The sequence below is a fragment of the Scyliorhinus torazame genome, chromosome 8 (assembly GCF_047496885.1).
Source record: "Scyliorhinus torazame isolate Kashiwa2021f chromosome 8, sScyTor2.1, whole genome shotgun sequence".
In the NCBI taxonomy this organism is placed as follows: Eukaryota; Metazoa; Chordata; class Chondrichthyes; order Carcharhiniformes; family Scyliorhinidae; genus Scyliorhinus; species Scyliorhinus torazame.
In genome coordinates, this window is record NC_092714.1 from 20,672,794 (window position 1) to 20,687,118 (window position 14,325).

At 46.7% G+C, this 14,325-nt stretch overlaps 1 protein-coding gene across 3 annotated transcripts in view; it reads left to right on the forward strand.

Moving 5' to 3' along the window:
• The first annotated feature begins 4,665 nt into the window (after positions 1-4,665).
• The window catches only part of LOC140427667 (junctional adhesion molecule B-like), a 117,845-nt gene continuing 108,185 nt past the window's right edge, over positions 4,666-14,325 (forward strand). For 2 of the 3 annotated variants that reach the window (XM_072513143.1, XM_072513142.1), the window contains exon 1: positions 4,666-4,881. In XM_072513143.1, the coding sequence (XP_072369244.1) occupies positions 4,833-4,881 (49 nt within the window). In that variant the 5' untranslated portion in view covers positions 4,666-4,832. The remainder of the gene's footprint in view (positions 4,882-14,325) is intronic. The other variant, XM_072513141.1, reaches the window with a different exon arrangement.

Sequence of the window (14,325 nt, forward strand, 5' to 3'; positions counted from 1 at the left end):
GGGGGGGGGGGGACTTACCAGGGGTAAGCCATGGGGTACGGGCCTCTGGCACGGAGTCTGTCCCTGTTGCTCAGAAGGGAAGGGGGGAGAGGAGCAGAGCATTAGTAATTGGGGACTCGATAGTCAGGGGCACAGATAGGAGATTTTGTGGGAGCGAGAGAGACTCACGTTTGGTATGTCGCCTCCCAGGTGCAAGGGTACGTGATGTCTCGGATCGTGTTTTCTGAGTCCTTAAGGGGGAGCAGCCCCAAGTCGTGGTCCACATTGGCACTAACGACATAGGTAGGAAAGGGGACAAGAATGTCAGGCAGGCTTTCAGGGAGCTAGGATGGAAGCTCAGAACGAGAACAAACAGAGTTGTTATCTCTGGGTTGTTGCCTGTGCCACGTGATAATGAGATGAGGAATAGGGAGAGAGAGCAATTAAACACGTGGCTACAGGGATGGTGCAGGCGGGAGGGATTCAGATTTCTGGATAACTGGGGCTCTTTCTGGGGAAGGTGGGACCTCTACAGACAGGATGGTCTACATCTGAACCTGAGGGGCACAAATATCCTGGGGGGGAGATTTGTTAGTGCTCTTTGGGGGGGGTTTAAACTAATACAGCAGGGGCATGGGAACCTGGATTGTAGTTTTAGGGTACGAGAGATTGAGAGTATAGAGGTCAGGAGCACAGAATTGACTTCGCAGGAGGGGGCCAGTGTTCGGGTAGGTGGTTTGAAGTGTGTCTACTTCAATGCCAGGAGTACCTGGAGTCCCAATACCTGGGACTTCGATGTTGTGGCCATTTCGGAGACATGGATAGAGCAGGGACAGGAATGGTTGTTGCAGGTTCCGGGGTTTAGGTGTTTTAGTAAGCTCAGAGAAGGAGGCAAAAGAGGGGGAGGTGTGGCGCAGCTAGTCAAAAACAGTATTACGGTGGCGGAGAGGATGCTAGATGGGGACTCTTCTTCCGAGGTAGTATGGGCTGAGGTTAAAAACAGGAAAGGAGAGGTCACTCTGTTGGGAGTTTTCTATAGGCCTCCAAATAGTTCTAGGGATGTAGAGGAAAGGATGGCGAAGATGATTCTGGATAAGAGCAAAAGTAACAGGGTAGTTATTCTGGGAGACTTTAACTTTCCAAATATTGACTGGAAAAGATATAGTTCGAGCACATTAGATGGGTCGTTTTTTGTACAATGTGTGCAGGAGGGTTTCCTGACACAATATGTTGACAGGCCAACAAGAGGAGACGCCACATTGGAATTGGTTTTGGGTAATGAACCAGGCCAGGTGTTAGATCTGGAGGTAGGTGAGCACTTTGGGGACAGTGACCACAATTCGGTGACGTTCACGTTAGTGATGGAAAGGGATAAGTATACCCCGCAGGGCAAGAGTTATAGCTGGGGGAAGGGCAATTATGATGCCATTAGACATGACTTGGAGGGGATAGGTTGGAGAAGTAGGCTACAAGTGTTGGGCACACTGGATATGTGGAGCTGGTTTAAGGAACAGCTACTGCGTGTTCTTGATAAGTACGTACCGGACAGGCAGGGAGGAAGGCGTCGAGCGAGGGAACCGTGGTTTACCAAAGAAGTGGAATCTCTTGTTAAGAGGAAGAAGGAGGCCTATGGGAAGATGAGGAGTGAAGTTTCAGTTGGGGCGCTTGATAATTACAAGGTAGCGAGGAAGGATCTAAAGAGGGAGCTAAGGCGAGCAAGGAGGGGACATGAGAAGTATTAGGCAGGTAGGATCAAGGAAAACCCAAAAGCTTTCTATAGGTATGTCAGGAATAAAAGAATGACTAGGGTAAGAGTAGGGCCAGTCAAGGACAGGGATGGGAAGTTGTGTGTGGAGTCTGAAGAGATAGGCGAGATACTAAACGAATATTTTTCGTCAGTATTCACTCAGGAAAAAGATAATGTTGTGGAGGAGAATGCTGAGACACAGGCTATTAGAATAGATGGCATTGAGGTACGTAGGGAATAGGTGTTGGCAATTCTGGACAGGCTGAAAATAGATAAGTCCCCGGGGTCTGAAGGGATTTAGCCTAGGATTCTCTGGGAAGCCAGGGAAGAGATTGCTGGGCCTTTGGCTTTGATTTTTATGTCATCATTGGCTACAGGAATAGTGCCAGAGGACTGGAGGATAGCAAATGTGGTTCCTTTGTTCAAGAAGGGGAGTAGAGACAACCCCGGCAACTATAGACCGGTGAGCCTCACGTATGTTGTGGGTAAAGTCTTGGAGGGGATTATAAGAGACAAGATTTATAATCATCTAGATATGAATAATATGATTAGGGATAGTCAGCATGGCTTTGTGAAGGGTAGGTCATGCCTCACAAACCTTATCGAGTTCTTTGAAAAGGTTACTGAACAGGTAGACGAGGGTAGAGCAGTTGATGTGGTGTATATGGATTTCAGTAAAGCGTTTGATAAGGTTCCCCACGGTAGGCTGTTGCAGAAAATACGGAGGCTGGGGATTGAGGGTGATTTAGAGATGTGGATCAGAAATTGGCTAGCTGAAAGAAGACAGAGGGTGGTGGTTGATGGGAAATGTTCAGAATGGAGTTCAGTTACAAGTGGCGTACCACAAGGATCTGTTCTGGGGCCGTTGCTGTTTGTCATTTTTATCAATGACCTAGAGGAGGGCGCAGAAGGGTGGGTGAGTAAATTTGCAGACGACACTAAAGTCGGTGGTGTTGTCGGCAGTGCGGAAGGATGTAGCAGGTTACAGAGGGACATAGATAAGCTGCAGAGCTGGGCTGAGAGGTGGCAAATGGAGTTTAATGTAGAGAAGTGTGAGGTGATTCAGTTTGGAAGGAATAACAGGAATGCGGAATATTTGGCTAATGGTAAAGTTCTTGGAAGTGTGGATGAGCAGAGGGATCTAGGTGTCCATGTACATAGATCCCTGAAAGTTGCCACCCAGGTTGATAGGGTTGTGAAGAAGGCCTATGGAGTGTTGGCCTTTATTGGTAGAGGGATTGAGTTCCGGAGTCATGAGGTCATGTTGCAGCTGTACAAAACTCTGGTACGGCCGCATTTGGAGTATTGCGTACAGTTCTGGTCACCGCATTATAGGAAGGACGTGGAAGCTTTAGAGCGGGTGCAGAGGAGATTTACCAGGATGTTGCCTGGTATGGAGGGAAAATCTTATGAGGAAAGGCTGATGGACTTGAGGTTGTTTTCGTTAGAGAGAAGAAGGTTAAGAGGAGACTTAATAGAGGCATACAAAATGATCAGGGGGTTAGATAGGGTGGACAGTGAGAGCCTTCTCCCGCGGATGGAAATGGCTAGCATGAGGGGACATAGCCTTAAACTGAGGGGTAATAGATATAGGACATAGGTCAGAGGTAGGTTCTTTACGCAAAGAGTGGTGAGGCCGTGGAATGCCCTACCTGCAACAGTAGTGAACTCGCCAACATTGAGGGCATTTAAAAGTTTATTGGATAAGCATATGGATGATAATGGCATAGTGTAGGTTAGATGGCTTTTGTTTTTTGACTTCCCATGTCGGTGCAACATTGTGGGCCGAAGGGCATGTACTGCGCTGTATCGTTCTATGTTCTATGTTCTAAGAGAAGATTAAGAGGAGATTTGCTAGAAGTGTTTAAGTCCATGAAGGTTCTGGACAGGTTAGCTGGTGAGAAACCGTTCCAGTGAGCAGAAGGGTCGAGAACCAGGGGGCACAGATGGAAGGTGATTGGCAGAAGAAACAATGATGGCATGAGGAAAAGCATTTTCACGCAGCGAGTGGCGAGGATCTGGAATCTGCCGAGTGAGTGGTGCCTCCAACTGCCTCCATGTTCAATTGAGGCATTCAACAAGAACTTTTGGTGGGGGGAATGGGGATTGCAGGGAAAAATGCAGCACTGAGAGAGGAATATTTTGTTTATTAAACAGTAAACATTACAATTGGCCAAACAAAACGGTACAAGCACTAAACCACAGGCAGCAACAACACAAGGTCAGCAACAACAATCCTGCAATACCGTTATCAAGATGTCTATTCGGGCCATTCAGCCACATTTGCCTTCCCCCCTCTCCCCGCAGTAGAGCCACACAATGCAGGGTGCGCTGGGCAGATTGGATACCCTTGCGTCTGTACCAACGTCACAGCCTCCCTTCCAGAGAGGAGGCGGTCCGAGAGGGGGTCTTGGGTTGATTGCTCTTGCAGAGAAAAGGCAGGATGGGCAAAGTGGTGTCCTCCTGTACGGTAGCCATTCCACAAAGGCAGGAGGGGCTCTAGACGGGCAGTACGGTAGCACAGTGGTTATCACTGTTGCTTGACAGCGCCAGGGACCCGGGTTCGATTCCCGGCTTGGGTCGCCATCTGTGCGGAGTCTGCACGTTCTCCCCGTGACTGCGTGGGTTTCCTCCGGGTGCTCCGGTTTCCTCCCACAAGTCCCGAAAGACGTGCTTGTTCGGTGAATTGGACATTCTGAATTCTCCCTCCGCGTAGCCGAACAGGGGCCGGAATGTGGTGACTGGGGGCTTCTCACAGTAACTTCTTTGCAGTGTTAATGTAAGCCTACTTGTGACACTCATAAAGATGATTATTATTATCAGGCGAGGAGGCTAACTGGTGTGCAGCCAAGTTGTGCCGCTGATCTTGCAGGATGAGAGTGGCTGCTCGGCGGGCCGGGCGCTAGGACCCCGCGAGCGCCGCTGCCCTGACAGACGGGAGAGTGCAGAAGTGTTCAGTGGCTGAGGAGAAGCAGCAACAACAGGTCGGACATTCCCAGATCCCATCCCGCTACTCCCAGCCTGCCAAACACCTACCCTCAAAACTCCGCAAGAAAAGTTCTGGAGGAACTTTCTCCCTTTTGTCTTGAAGTGAGGGGGTCGCAAGATGACGAGAGTTGAAATCTTTCTGTGTTCCTTCAGCCTCCTGCAGCTGAGTAAGTATTTTATAAAGTCCCTTTCACTTTGTATTCAGAGCCTCCCCCCACCAGCAGCAGCTCCATTGTTCTAACGGTTTCCTTCGCCTGCTCTTGATTCAGAAAGTCACCTTGAAGCAGGGCAAGGAGCAGCTTCCTTTACTCTTGTTGGCAGCTCCTTGGATTCTGCTTATCTGGGATCCCTCCATCCCTGATGTTGTTAATGTGCCCCCCCCCCCCCCCCCCAGTTAATATGCTGAGAGGGGGGAGACAGACAGACACCTCCAGAAGTGTTCCTTTAGTTTGGGCCAAGGGGTCCCATGTGGGTCACTTTGGGGGAAGGAAATGAACGTTTTTGTTAAGTTTAGAGTTGTTTTTAAAGCCCAAATTCCCACTCTGCGGCTGTCAAAACGTGGAAGGTGGAGGGGGGTGTGGGGGAGGTTTGTATGGGGGGTGGTGTGCATGGGTGTGGGTGTGAGGGAGGTGGGCATCTGGGTGTAGTGGGCACGGGTGTAAGGGGAGGTGGGCATAGGGGCATGGGGGGGGTGCATGGGGAATGCATAGAAGGCATAGGGGAAGTGTGTATGGCGGTGGGGGGGGGGGGTTTGGGGAGGTGTGTGGGGGGGAGATGGGAATGGGGGGGGGGGAGATGGGAATGGGGGGTGGGGGAGATGGGAATGGGGGGCGGGGGAGATGGGAATGGGGGGTGGGGGAGATGGGAATGGGGGGTGGGGGGAATGGGGGTGGGGGAGATGGGAATGGGGGAGGGAGATGGGAATGGGGGGTGGGGGAGGGGGGGAATCTGGAATCCAAATTCTGGAAACGTATTGAAGATAACCTTTTGTCAGAAACCCTTTGTTCAGGCAGAGCATCTCCTCCCAGACAGCGAGTGGGTGAGGTGATTGTGATTCTTGAGCCCTTCCCAGGAGGGGAGGTAATATTGTAAGCGAGATGCGTAAGAGGGAACTTAAACAGATGCTGGGGAGAGGAATGTAAAGATAGAGTGAAAAAAGCGGGGTTTGCAGACTTTTAAAAGAGGGAGGTAGGAACAGTTTAATCTGCCTGATAACGTATGGATGGATTTGTTGTGTGTATCCAGAATTTCCTGATTTTAAAACCTGGGGGGGTGACCTATGTTGCCCAGCTCCTGATTAAATAACGAATTTCTTATTTTCCTCCTGGAAGTGTTCGTGATGAAACTGGCAGTTGACCAATTGTTAATTCTGACCCTTTCACATCTGTGCTGTAACTGTTCTATGTTCTATGAAACTGAAGATCAGGCAATGCCCTAGCTATAATATTCCAGAGGTCAGCTGATTCCAGCCAAGGCAGTGATTGGGCAATGCAATTTACCTCCGCACCCTTTAAATTAGAGGGAGTGAATATCCCACAACTGACCCGGTCATCCTTCAGTGAGTGCATTTGGTTAAATAAAAATGGGTTTCCATGACAAGGAGGTGCTAGAGAAACTTGGGTTCTTGTACCTTGAAAGGAGATAGCTGAGAAGCAATGTAATAAAGTTTATGTATTGTAAGATGGAGCAATATGTATCTTGTATTTGATTTGTTCATATAAATTTAAACAAGAGCATAAGGAAGAGCTCAATTTGGAGCTTGACCATTCAAACTGGTACTCCGGTGTGGTACTGAGGGAGTGCTGCAGTGCCAGAAGTGCCATCTTTCGGATGAGATGATAAATCAAGGCCCCAACTGTTCTTCATGACATAAAGAAGGCCAGGGCACTATTTCTGAGAAGAGGAAAGGAATTATCCCTGGTGCCCTGGCCGATATTTATCCCCTCAATCAGCATCCCAAAAGGATTGTTTGGCCATTGTCACATTGCTGTTCTGGGCAGTTGCTCGGTGCAAATAGGCTTCCTTTTTTTGACATTAACTATAATCAAAAAATACTTCTTCAGGTTTTAAAGCACTTTGGGATATTCTGAGGTGGTGATCACCATTGTGTAAATGCAGTGTATTTTGTTTTGGGATGACTCATGGGCTTGGCATAGTGAAAGGTAAAATTAGGACCAACATCAGGATGTTTTGCTCTACTCGTGGAATGGGCTCCCAGATTGATGAGGGGGAGAAGTTCCCCATAGTCGAGGAGAAGTTCCCCACGGTCGCTGCTGGCTTTTTATTGAGAATGGCGACTGTTGCTGCCTTTTAAATAAGAATGAAATGAGGTTGTGTCCAGAAGTGGCAGCAGTGAGCAGGTCATGCGCCCTGCATATACACTTGATGTCAAGCACCCTGAATGTACGGCAAATCACGGAGGAGAGTTTCTTCCATTTTCTAACTGCTGGCAGGAGGACAGTGAAGATGAATCGTTTTCTTACAAGGAAGAGGCAGCCAGATACACAAATAGGCAGAGAACTTACTGGCCAGAATCTCACATCTGAATCTGCTGGAGAGAGCTGCTCAGAAGAGTCCAAGGCAGGACAGAGCACTGCTAGTGTTAGGTTTGTACAGTGCTCCAGGGCCTCTGGTTAACAGCCTACAAAGAAGAAACGTTACTCAGGAACCAAGCAGTATGAAGATGTTTTCTTGAGGTATAGTTTTGTCAATTGTGCCAATGCAAATAAGGATGCAAAGCCCATGTGTGTTATATGCAGGGAAGTACTGGCAAATGAGAGGAAAAGTTTCAGATTTTGAAAGAGAAGTGTTGGATCAAAAATTCCTTTTGAGGTTGAGACCCAGAGTCAGCTATTAACTTGCAGCTGACTCCAAAATAATTCACCTGAGGAAGGAGCAGTGTTCCGAAAGCTAGTGATTTGAAACAAACCTGTTGGACTTTAACCTGGTGTTGTAAGACTTCTTAATGTGCTCACCCCAGTCCAACGCCGGCATCTCCACATCAAGTCCAAAATAAAAGACTACGCTGTTGTACCTGACCAGTGATAGCACATTAAAAATGCACCAATAGCACATGTGGCTGTCAGCGTTCTGAAGTAGCATCTCCCAGGAGTATCCCGTGGTGAGTAAAACAAGCATTTTGTTGCTATTGCCCTTCACGGCAGCCTACATGTGTGAGGTTGGATATTCCATTCTCATAAAGATGAAGATGGCACAAAGTAACTGGCTGAACTCTGCATCTGATAGGCACATTGCCCTCTCCTGTGGACTTGATTGGAGTGAGATTCTGAGGATCAAGCAGGCTCCCCTTCCACATTAAAGGTAAGGAAACAAGGCGTGTATTGCAAAGGTCGGCCGGTGTGGGTCTCGAAGGTCAGCCGGTTGGCAAAAGTGGGTCCCGGGATAAAAAGTTTGAAAAATACTGATTTAGTGGGTGGTCTAAACATATAGACATAGACATCAAATTTACAGTGCAGAAGGAGGCCATTCAGCCCATCGAGTCTGCACCGGTCCTTGGAAAGAACATCTGACCTAAGCCCACACCTCCACACTATCCCCCTAACCCCACCTAACCTTTTTTGGACACTTAAAGGCAATTTATCATGGCCAATCCACCTAACCTACACATCTTTGGACTGTGGGAGGAAACCGGAGCACCCGGAGGAAACCCATGCAGACACGGTCACTGTGCCTCTCCTCCAGCACCTCCTGTTCATCGTCCTGTAATTGGATGGAATTGGCGAGAGTGGTTCTGCTGCTCTAATTAGATGGATACTAAGAAAGGAGTCAGGAAACACCTTCAATATGTTGTACAGTAAGGTACAATGGGCTGAATGGGCTCTGTCTGTGCTACACCCTTGTACTGTAGGGACCCACAGTGCGGCCTTTCTAGCCTGTGCTGCTCAGCTACATACTGACTAAATGTGCTGTGGTATTGGGTCTCTTATCACAGGATCAGGGGCTAGGAGGCCATTCGGCCCATTGTTCCTATGCTGGTTCTTTTGAAAGAGTTTTCCAATTAGTCTCGCTCTTCTGCTCTAGCCTTGTAAATGCTTCCCCATCCGTGGTTTATGTTTCTGACCAGTTCCTAAAGAGTTTTTGTTTTTTTAATATCCCTGTTAGCCGAACTCTCTCGGAATCAGCACACATCAGCCAGGGCCGCAATAATGACATTAATTCCAGTACATGAATAGTAACACGTACGTTACATATTGCCTCCCCTTGTTTGCTGCCTTCCATGTTCATCTTGCTGTCTTGTGCTTTTCACCCTTTTCCAGAAAAAAAGGCCAACAAATATCTTGTATTTATGGAGTAATGCATTTTGCAAGAAAAATATGCAGAGGCAATATAAATAAAAATTTTAAGGGGGTACAGGAAAAGAGAGACCCGGGGGTGTTTGTCAGCAAAACTTTGAAAGCGACAGGGCCAATTGAGAAGATTACTACAGGCGTTCGCTTTATACCTAAAAGGCACAGAGTATGAAATCAAGGATGTTATGGTAACCCGTTATAAATCGCTGGTTAGGCCCCATCTGGAGGATTGTGCACAATTCTATGCATAATCATTTCAGAAGATTGTCAAGGCCTTGGAGAGGGTGCAGGGTGCAGAGGAGATTTACAGTGGTAAGGGTTGCCAACTGTGATTAAAAGTATTCATGGAGGTTTCATTACATGACTTGGCCGCATTTTCCAGCCATTAGTCGGCCAACACCTCCATCCTTGTGACGCACTTGTCTTTCTATCGGAAATCCAAAAAAAACTCGTTGAATGATCCTTGACTGGCCAACCAACCAGCCCTTTCCTTTTTCATTTTCAGTATTTTTATGTCTGGCAAAGAGAAGTGGTCAAAGGAAATGACCAAAGAAAGCAATCCTTTTTAATGTTGTCGTGATTTTTCTCCGGGATCGCACACGGCAGTGTCCTGAAGGTTGATCTTCAGTCCCCGGGGACTTCAGGCCAATCCTGGAGGATTGGCAATCCTAACGAGAAGGGCACCAGGGTTAAGGGGTTCCAGTTATGTGGTGAGACTAGAGACGCTGAAGTTATTCCTTAAAGCAGAAATGAAATGAAAATCGCTTATTGTCACGAGTAGGCTTCAATGAAGTTACTGTGAAAAGCCCCTAGTCGCCACATTCCGGCGTCTGTTCGGGGAGGCTGGTACGGGAATCGAACCGTGCTGCTGGCCTGCCTTGGTCTGCTTTAAAAGCCAGCGATTTAGCCCAGTGTGCTAAACCAGAGAAGATCAAATAGATTTAATCGAGGTTATCAAATCATAAGGATTTTGATAGACGAGATGGGGGGGAACGACTTTCAGCTCATTTTCAGGGTCAGTAACCAGAAAACATAAATTTAAGATAATTGGCAAAGGAGTGTGTTGATTGAGAGAGGATGGCATGAAGAATTTTTCTTTTACAAAGCAAATTGTCATGATCAGGAATGTGCTGAACTAAAAGAGTGGTGGCAGCAGATTCAATAATTTTCTAAAAGGAACTTCAGAAAGAAGTGAAAATTGCAGGACTTTTGGGGGGAGGGGCTAATTGAATTCAAGGAGTTGACGCAGGACCAAATGGTCATATTCTGTGCTGTTCGATTGTGTCGCCCAAATTGTATAGCCACACCCATCTTGGGAATCATCTTGGGCATGGGAGCACGGTAGCATTGTGGATAGCACAATTGCTTCACAGCTCCAGGGTCCCAGGTTCGATTCCGGCTTGGGTCACTGTCTGGGCGGAGTCTGCACATCCTCCCCGTGTGTGCGTGGGTTTCCTCCGGGTGCTCCGGTTTCCTCCCACAGTCCAAAGATGTGCAGGTTAGGTGGATTGGTCAAGATAAATTGCCCTTAGTGTCCAAAATTGCCCTTAGTGTTGGGTGGGATTACTGGGTTATGGGGATAGGGTGGAGGTGTTGACCTTGGGTAGGGTGCTCTTTCCAAGAACCGGTGCAGACTTGATGGGCCGATTGCCTCCTTCTGCACTGTAAATTCTATGATGGCCTGGACAGAAGATCTGAGGGAAAATTGGTCGGTTGACTTTGGGCAGGAATTTCGCCTTGGTACCGGAAAATACTGCCCCATGATTCTAACTCCGTATCAAATCTCTCACAAACGTCTCAAAGTACTTTGTACTAAAATCAACACGTTGCAATTAATTGGCACCTTTAATATTGTTTAGTTTGAAGCAAAGGAATTGTTTGTGTGTCATCAAACGTGGCAGCCATTTTGCAAATGGCCGGATCCTGTAAAGTACAATGGGAGGAATGTTGGGGCTGTTTTTATGATGTAGGACTATAGACTTCACCTGCTCACCTTCCTGAATAAGTGGGTGAGACCTCATTGCAACAACATTTTTCCCACTCTGTTGGTATGTGACTTTAAGAGTGTTGGCCTTTAGGGCTAAAATCCTGAAGGGAGGGTTAAGCCCCGAATCTTCGAACACTTGGCATGAGTGGTACGAACTGAACCATCCTGGCCTTGCAGAAGAGCAGGAGTGTGTCCTGATAATATTTGATCCTTAACCAAGAGGTAACAGATTATTTGGTTGTTATATAACTGCTTGTTTTTGGAACCTCATTGTGTTCAAATTAACTGCGTGATTCCTAAGTTGCAACCAAAGTACTTCATTGCTGTGAAGTGCTTTGGGACATTCTGCCAGGTGCAGTATTAATATAAGCATTTCTGTTGTATTAATTGTTCACCCTCCCCCCAACCAATTAAGATTTTTTTCCTGTCAGCAATGACTCCTACTGGGGTGTGGTTCCAACAGTCCTCGTACTGCATACTACATTGTTGTTCTTATGTGGTCCAGGAAAGTGGGTGGTAGCAGAGTTTGCAACATTGGAACACCCAGCCTGACCTTGCCTCCTCTGATATCTTCACTGTGCGGTCGCAAGTACTGTAGGGACTTTGTCTGATTTATCCTTTCTCTAGCCCAGGAATTCAGAAACCAGTCGTGTCGACCACTGACTTAAGATTAGTAAACTTTGCGTTGACATGAGAGAGAGCAGTGAGCCGGAACCTCCTGGGTCTCTGTAACTTAGTGCCACAAAGCTACAAGTGGAACACGTGAAACTCATTCTTGACCATGGAATTCTGCTCAGTTGCTCGATTTGAGAGACACATGTCTTCACAAAGACAGATGAGAATGTAACAAACTTTTGTTTTAGTTCCCCTCTCTCTGAGAGTTTGGAATTCCTGGTACAGTGGAGTTTATGCTATTTACTTACCCTTCTTTTTTGTTTTTGTTTATAACTTTTCGTGTGTGTGTTAATTGTGGCCTCATTAAACTGAGTGATGTTGGAGCCAGGGAATGTTATGGCTATCCTTTTCCTGCATAGTTACACTAGTTACCACAAAGCTTGGATGCAGAATGGAGGGAGAGTTAGTTTACCCAATAAGCTGTCCATTCCACAGGCCATCCTATGGTCTCCCAGAGTTGAGTTGCCAAATCTACTGCACAGACATTTTGTTCTGTAGACTTCTTCCCATTTGGAAATGGATTGCGACAGCTGTCTCTTCCTCTTTGGTCCTATTACCCATGGCTCAAGTCCCACCCCAGCGGCTTGAGGACAAGGTCTAGGCTGCTGCTTCAGTTTTGTTCCATGACAATTAGTGCAACTGATCACTCAACCTCCCACACATCCCATTTCTCTTGAGAAGTCGGACCGAGGCCGAGTCTTGCTTGTCGTAGTGAATGTGAAGAAAGAAGGGAAGTTCTTTCTAGCCTCTTGGCCAAGATTTATCCTCCAATCAAAGTCACTAAAAACAGACTATTTGGTCATAACCAAAGTGCTGTTCATGGGAGCTTGCTAAACACAAATTGACTGCCGTGTTTCCTACATTACACTGACTTTTTGTTTGGATAACTTTGACATCCTGAGGTCATGAAAAGTGCTGGATGAATTCAGGTCTTTCTTTCATTTTCCTCTGTTCCAATCTTGATCTTCTGGTGGCAAATCAGTAGCAGCTGTCCCATCCCTGCAGTATTTAACCTGGCCCTCAATTCTACCATAGAATGAGTTCAGCCAAATCAGTTGGACACCACTTAGTAACCTATATAATGTCCACCGTGCTTAAGGGGTAGACTTCTCTGTGATTTTTGCAACACGCAACATCGGGAACAGAGAGAAGGATGAGAAATTGACATTGGGACAGCTCAATCAAATTTGTAACTTCATCTGTCTGCAACTGATCCTCTCACAGAAATGGAAAACTCTGCAAGTCCTTATTTCTGCTTGGGATTCCTTCCTCCGACAATTTACCAGCTTTTAAAAAACAAGCTCTTGCACTACTTCCTGTCTTGACATAAGCCTTTATCCAGATTCCACAGGCAACCAAATAATAAGAAGTGACATCCGAAATGAACAGTGCCCTGTCTTTTTCTCAATCCATTCTAATCAACATTCTCTGATGTCTTGCTCCCAGCTCTCTGCCTGCCTATCTGAGTGGAAGATGACTGTGTGGCCCTTTTTAACTATTTATCTCTCCACTAACTTCCTCAACAGCATGGCTGCAATGTGTAATTCACAGTGTGGGGAATAATGAGGCATAGACCGTTAAGACCACACACTTTCCTAACACAGTGGAAGTGGGTTTCAGAATGGGCTGTAGCGCTCACCTCCAAGAGTTTATAATATGCCTAAAATTGGTCTTCATTACCACACTCCAGATACATCTGTCCAAACTATACTGATCATTAAACAAACTAGATCAGACAGAGCGGATAGCAATATTACTCTTAAGTAAAGTTTAATTTAATTCCTATTTGCCAGACTCATCAATGATGAAGTCAGACACAGAGCTGCATTAACTAACATTATTCTATTTAACACCGAATCATAGAATTTACAGTGCAGAAGGAGGCCATTCGGCCCATCGCGTTTGCACCGGCCCTTGGAAAGAGCACCCTACTTAAACCCACGCCTCCAACCTATCCCCATAACCCAGAAACCCCACCTAACTTTTATTTTTGGACACTAAGAGGCAATTTCAGCATGACCAATCCACCTAACCTGCACATCTTTGGACTGTGGGAGGAAACCGGAGCACCCGGAGGAAACACAGACACAGGGAGAACGTGCAGACTCCACACAGACTGGAATTGAACCCGGGACCCTGGAACTGTGAGGCAGTAGTGCTAGCCACTGTACCATCGTGCCGCCATGGAATAGTATTTAGCATTTTTTACTTCATGAGTGAATTGGTTTCTGAGCCACTCATTATCGTGATGAAGTCGGCGTAAGTTCTGCTCATTAAAAGGTTGGTCTTCCCTGAGCTACAATATTGATAACTTTCCAAACACTCTCTGAGAATCTCATGAAAATCACTGAGATCTTCAAGGCAGGCTGAAAAAGTCCCTCTTCGACTTGACACTAATGGCTTCTCGTGTCCCCTTATAGGAAGTCCCAAGGCAAATAGCAGTTTGACCGTGGCAACAGCACTTTGCTCCAGTAAGAACACTCCTTTCCAAACTGAGCCGATAATGCAGAATCAATTCTTTCACATAATTTACACCGTTGAACAAACGGACACATAGCCTTAATATGACGTTTGGAAGTTTCATAGAATCATAGAATTTACAGTGCAGAAGGAGGCCATTCGGCCCATCGAGTCTGCAC